The sequence below is a fragment of the Hirundo rustica genome, chromosome Z (assembly GCF_015227805.2).
Source record: "Hirundo rustica isolate bHirRus1 chromosome Z, bHirRus1.pri.v3, whole genome shotgun sequence".
Classification (NCBI taxonomy): Eukaryota; Metazoa; Chordata; class Aves; order Passeriformes; family Hirundinidae; genus Hirundo; species Hirundo rustica.
Genome location: NC_053488.1, coordinates 67,617,715 through 67,623,859, shown reverse-complemented (window position 1 = coordinate 67,623,859; position 6,145 = coordinate 67,617,715). Strand labels below are relative to the sequence as shown.

At 40.9% G+C, this 6,145-nt stretch overlaps 1 protein-coding gene across 3 annotated transcripts in view; it reads right to left on the bottom strand.

The window, feature by feature from the left end:
- Nucleotides 1-2,618: 2,618 nt before the first annotated feature.
- Nucleotides 2,619-6,145, bottom strand: part of TEK (TEK receptor tyrosine kinase) — a 41,146-nt gene continuing 37,619 nt past the window's right edge. Inside the window, exons 22-23 of one of the 3 annotated variants that reach the window (XM_040089882.2) lie at nt 5,981-6,080; nt 2,619-5,779 (exon numbers count right to left, since the gene is read on the bottom strand). In XM_040089882.2, coding sequence (XP_039945816.1) covers nt 5,705-5,779; nt 5,981-6,080 — 175 coding nt within the window. In that variant the 3' untranslated portion in view covers nt 2,619-5,704. Of the gene's footprint in view, nt 5,780-5,980; nt 6,081-6,145 lie in introns of those variants that run through there. The other 2 variants (XM_040089883.2, XR_009208612.1) reach the window with 2 other exon arrangements.

Below are 6,145 nucleotides of genomic sequence, written 5' to 3'. Positions count from 1 at the left end.
AGTTTCTAGACTAGTATGAAGTGCCTCATCCTTTATTCTGTTCTGGATTTTAAATCTTTCTTTGCTCTTTGCGGGTGTTGTTGGGTTTTGTGGGGATTTTTTGGTTTGGAACAGCCTCTTCTGGTACTTCTTTTGGGAAGAACCAAGAAAAGAAAGAATAGAAAACGATGTCATAAAAAATTGTCCACAGCAGGAGGTATTGGCTCTGGGACACTCAAGCGGTTCCCCCCTGGAGCACTTCACGAGGCAAAGAGAGGAGGAGATAATCTTAAGCAGAATGCATGCTTATGTGGGGAACATAAAGCATTTTCAAAGACCAGGACAGGAAATTAGCAGGATAGCTCTCATTAACTTTATTCCTCTAGCAATGCTTATTCACTAAGAGGTCAGGCACTATAGTTATCTGTTGAAAAATGAGAATGGAAGAGAATCTGTGAGCTGTGGTAAAAGGAGAAAAGTAAATAATAAGACGGTGAGATTCTTGCAGACCAATTGCAAGACAGCTATGAACAAGTAGCCTGAAATGAAACCTTCTGCAGGTTATCTGCACAATGCAGATGCACGCATATCTCTTTAATTTTTACTGTGTGGAAGCAAAATATCTACATAACCAATGTGGATAATTTCAGTGTCATGTTGTGGGGGTTCTTTTCCACAGCTCTCATTTACCGTCTGTCTAGTTCTGCTAACTCAGTCTTCTCTGCTCAAAATCACATTTGCTCGTGTCTTGCAGTACAAACACCTTGGCAGCTCTTAACATTGGTTGATACCCCTACTCATTAATTAGTCAAGCAGTCATTCCTAGACTGCTTTGGATATGAATCCAAATCTTTTGTGTCACACACACTATGCTTAATATTAGCTTGAATTTCTCGTGGACAGGTCAGGGCACTGCCTGGAAGGACTGTGTAGGGGATGACGGCACGCCAGTTGCCTTTGTGTCATTCCTCTCCTTTGAAGGGAGGGATTTATCACTTGAATTCAGCCCACCTCAGTCAGAGGTTTAACCTTCTTTTCCTCCAGAGAAACAGGCACTCCTCTCTGATGATAAAAAAAAGATGTTACATTTTCCACCAGAAAGAGTTCAAGGGCTTGTGGCCTGCTGTAAGTTTGGAAAAGTAGTGACAAGTGTTACAACCAAAAGCCAATACCTCCGGGAACAGAAATGGCTGCAGGATCATGGTCCATTTCACTGGATCAGAAGCCATTTTGCTGAACTGCCAAGGGCTGCAGACAGGATCCAAATGGGCCATGCCAGAAATGCTCCTCCTTCTCATCTTTGCATGATTCGGTCAACCTTAAAAACCTTGCTTACGTGTATGAAGGGAGTCAACGGTAATTCAGCTAATGAAAGTGCTGATTAAATAAATACATACAAACTACGGACTTCTATTGTCCTAATAGAATTATCTTGTTTCTCAGTTGCTGGATTTTATTCATCGTTTTGTTCTGCAACTCTCCTTTCTATCTCTCTCTCTCTTTTTTTTTTTTTTTTTTAGTTTACATTTTTAAAATCTGACTTGTCTTTCTCTAGTCAGCAGAGAGAGCCATATCATTCACATATCATGCACAGCAGCGCGGGAAAAACTCAGGCCTGCGATGAGTTGCCTTTTATCCTGAGCAACGTCTTTTTACAGAGATGGCAAAAACTTCTTAAAAAGTGGGACAACAGGGAATGATGGTTCCAAATACTGGAACCATTGGAGTTGTGGTTTCTCTGTTTTCCTAAGCCCACCTTTATGTAGCCTGTCCACCTGGTCTCTGCCTCATAGCTCCCATTTCTGATGGGGCTTGTCCATTTTGAATGAATGGTTTCCTAGCACCATCATCTACTAAGTTCTAAGTTCCACATTCTCTTTAATCTCTTTTTTCTTGTTTTCTTTACATCCATTACAGCCAGTTCCCTACAGCTCACAGATGTGTCCAGGGAAGAAATGCAGAAAATGGTTATGTGCTACATAATAAAAGAATATAAGAAGAATATTTATAAGGAGACCTAATTGTTCTTCAGGTAAATTTACAGTGAGACTTAAGCACTTAAAGTGCAGGCAGTATTAAAAGCTTTTGAGTTGATGAATGACTTTCTAATGCTTTAATTATGTGCCATAATAGTCAAGGTAAAAATCTGCTACAGAAGGACAGGTTCTCATGAAGTAGTAGAATAGTCATTTGTGTCTGCTTGTTAGAAATGTATGAGAGTATGAGACAAGAACCTCTTTGTACCTGTGAAAAATTCTGTACAGAAAATGGAGCAGTTCCAGCAGATGTTGTTATCCTGTTTTACCTGTAAGTCTAGAAAACACCCTTGGAGGTATATTCTTATTCACCTCACTGTCTGGTAAGAATGTAGTTCAACTGCAAATTGCAATGCCTATGCTTCAAAAATCACTGGCCAAGTAGTCTCTTTTGAAAACTGTGGTGGAATTTCTTTCTTTTTTTTGTTGGTTTGGTTTGGTTTGGTTTGGTTTATTTGAGGTGTCCTTTGGTCCAGTGAATCTGTGTGCTCTTTGTAAATGTGAAAGAAAAGATCAGACCCTGGGTTCTAAGGAAGACTAAGTTTATTTCAGTTTGAAAGAAAAGATAAGACCCTGGGTTCTAAGGCAGAGTCAGTTTATTTCAGTTAGAGCTGGATGCCACCAGAGTGGGAGTCTGACCAAACAAATCCCTGGGCCTTTATACCCTTACAGTCTGTGAACCCGACTTTTGTCCTGTGCCCTGCATAAGCCTCTTATTCCTATGGTGATTTATGATCTGGGGTCTTCTGACACCTCATTGGATCCTCCGGGTTCATGTGCCATTATCTGCTCTTATCTTCCAGCTTGGGGCAGTCTTGTGCCCTTCCGGGATCTCAGCCCTTATCTGAAGATAACCAGTCTTTCTCTGTTTTCTCCCCTGCTTAGCTATTGTGGTAACACAGTTCATTTAAAATTCACCTACCCTAAGTTTTGAGCAGGGCCCTCTCATGCTAGGGTAAAAGCAAGTTACAATAAAACTTAAACCTATACAGACAATTTCTAATATTCTATAAGTAAACTTATTTTAATCCCCAACAATAAACTCCTAGTTTACATCTAGCACCTGGTTTACAATGCAAGTTCTGCCTGTCTCAAGGCCACACAAGTCATCTCAGCATCCTTGTTTTTTGGCTTATCCCCTCTTAATAGGACTCTTGGTGCTTCTATTTGAGTCAGGGTAGTCTATATCATTAATGTTACTCTCTATTCTGCTGTGATAACCCCACCTTGTAACCAATCACATACCCATCCACAAAGTAAGAATCAGACTGGGAAACCTTACACTCTCTCAAGCATCTTTCTCCATGTCTTAGAGGATGACCTGTTGCACCCAACTGGGAATCATTGTGGTCTGATGAACAGTTATGGGCTGGTAAGTCAAGGGCAAGAGGGGAACATATGTGCAAAACATGAAGTTGGCTATTATGTGAAATTTGGATAGAGTAAATCCATCAAATCCCTTGTACTTAGCTTGACACCAGAAGTTCAAGCCAATCCTGTCTCTATTTGTCTTATCTAAGGACTAGGGACCTTTCTGGCAGGTCAAATATTACTGTTTCGAAGTGTGTGAGTATGATATTTTTAAAAGGGCGTCCCATACTACAGACAGAATGAGAGGATAAAATAAACAAAAATAAGTAAGTAAGCCCTGCTTGTATATAATAGGTAGTAATTTATAATTATGCAGTGAAATTATCAAATTAAATACAAATTGAATAGGTCCCATGTATATCCAGATGAGTTGTAAAAATATGGTTTACAGTACGTAGTATGCTCCTCAACATTACATTTCATGAATATTGCTGTATGGTTGCCTCTGATAGCATTAAACACTTCAAAATATATGTATATTTGCATATGGGCAAAAACTTGACAGTCACACTAGGCAATGAAGGAGCAATAGAATACTTTATATCTTATGAGTGCAAACAGAACTTTTGACAAGATTATTTCTACTAGCTGACTTTTGCATTCAAAAAGGAATCTGTCTTAATTATCCTTATTGAGCATGCTGGATTACAACTTCCATTGTTGCACAGCAACTGCCCAGTATTTTTGTTTCAAACATAATTAAATGTATATGGAATACTGCAATAAGTTACCACTTTGCTACAAGTAGCTCTTGGAAAACATAAACCTCTAAGATGGAAATACCTAATGCATTATGATATGTATGTAGACATTGTATCTACATGACTAGAAAAAAAAGAGAAAACCCTGCATATGAATCAACAGATTTCATTACTTCAGTCTATACCTGCTTTGGACAGTATATACACTCCTGGATAAGCTGGCAGCCTGTGGCTTGGACAGGAGCTCTCTTTGCTGGGTTAGGAACTGGCTGGATGGCCGGGCCCAGAGAGTGGCGGTGAACGGTGCTGCATTCAGCTGGCAGCCAGGCACCAGTGGTGTCCCTCATGGATCTGTGCTGGGGCCAGTTCTGTTCAATATTTTTATTGATGACATGGATGGGGGTACTGAATCTCTGATCAGTATATTTGCGGATGACACTAAGCTGGGAGCATGTGTCGATCTGTTGGAAGGTAGGAGGGCTCTGCAGAGAGATCTGGAATGGTTGGATGGATGGGCAGAGTCTAACAAGATGGAGTTAAATAAGTCTGTTGGGAAGGATGAACGCAGAAAGCCCTATAAATATGGTTGCTTAGATTCTGAGAATATGAAACCTGTAACTGAGATAGTTAAATAAGTCCAAGTGCCGAGTCCTGCACTTTGGCCACAATAACCCCCTGAAGCGTTATAGGCTGGGAAAGGTGTGGCTGGACAGTGCCCAGGAGGAAAGGGACCTGGGGGTATGGGTGTCAGTGGCAGAACATGAGCCAGCAGTGTGCCCAGGTGGCCAAGAGGGCCAATGGCATCCTGGCCTGGATCAGGAATGGGGTGGCCAGCCGGAGCAGGGAGGTCATTCTTCCCCTGTACTCGGCACCGGTCAGGCCTCACCTTTGAGTATTGTGTCCAGTTCTGGGCCCCTCAGTTTAGGAGAGACGTTGAGATGCTTGAGCGTGTCCAGAGGAGGGCAACGAGGCTGGTGAAGGACTTGGAAAACAAGCCATATGAAGAACGACTGAGGGAGGTGGGGTTGTTTAACCTGGAGAAAAGGAAGCTCAGAGGCGACCTTATCACTCTCTACAACTTCCTGAAAGGTGGTTGTAGACAGCTGGGGGCTGGTCTGTTTTTCCAGGCAGCAATTGAAGAACGAGAGGACACAGTCTCAAGGTGCATAAAGGGAAATATAGTTTGGATGTTAGGAAAAAGTTTTTCATGGAAAGAGTGATAAAGTACTGGAATAGTCCGCCTGGGGAGGTGGTGGAGTCACCATCCCTGGATGTATGTAAAAAAAAAGATTCAATATGGCACTTGGTGCCATGATCTAGTTGAGGTGTTAAGGCATGGGTTGGACTGGATGATCTTGAAGGTCTCTTCCAACCTACACGTTCTGTGATTCTGTGATTCTGTGATTCTGTGATTCTGTGATTCTGTGATTCTGTAGCCTGTGAAGGCAGAGGTTACTGTGTGATGTACACACACATAACAGTGGTAAAACATTCTTGCTGTATTATATATAGTTAGAGCTATACACAGTCCTACACAGCATGTCACACTTTGAGCTCCAGCAGATTGAACTTAGGTTTTCTGTAACACATCATTAATGAATGAAGATTTGTCCTGTCTTAAGCAGCTTCTTCAGCGGAGCAATCAATGCCTGCATAAGTAAATTTCTCGTATAGGGTAGTATTCACATAGGTCTGGAAAGGAAATAAACAGAGAAGGTGGGATGCAAGGTGAATTACCTCAAGAACCCTAAATAATATTGAAATTATGCATAGCCTAATTATGTCTATCATAATGAGTTTATTTATTTATTTATTTATTTATTTACTTATTTACTTACTTACTTACTTACTTACTTACTTACTTACTTACTTACGTTAGAGTTTTATTCTTACCTTCCTGTCTTCTAACATCCTGTTCAGTGACACCAGTATCTGAGCAAATGATGGTCTTTCATAAGGTTTCTCTTTCCAGCACTGTCTCATTAGGTCATACCTTTAAAATCCAACAGCAGCATTTGATAGTTTAGACACATAGGTTCAAGTTACAAATTTTTCCTA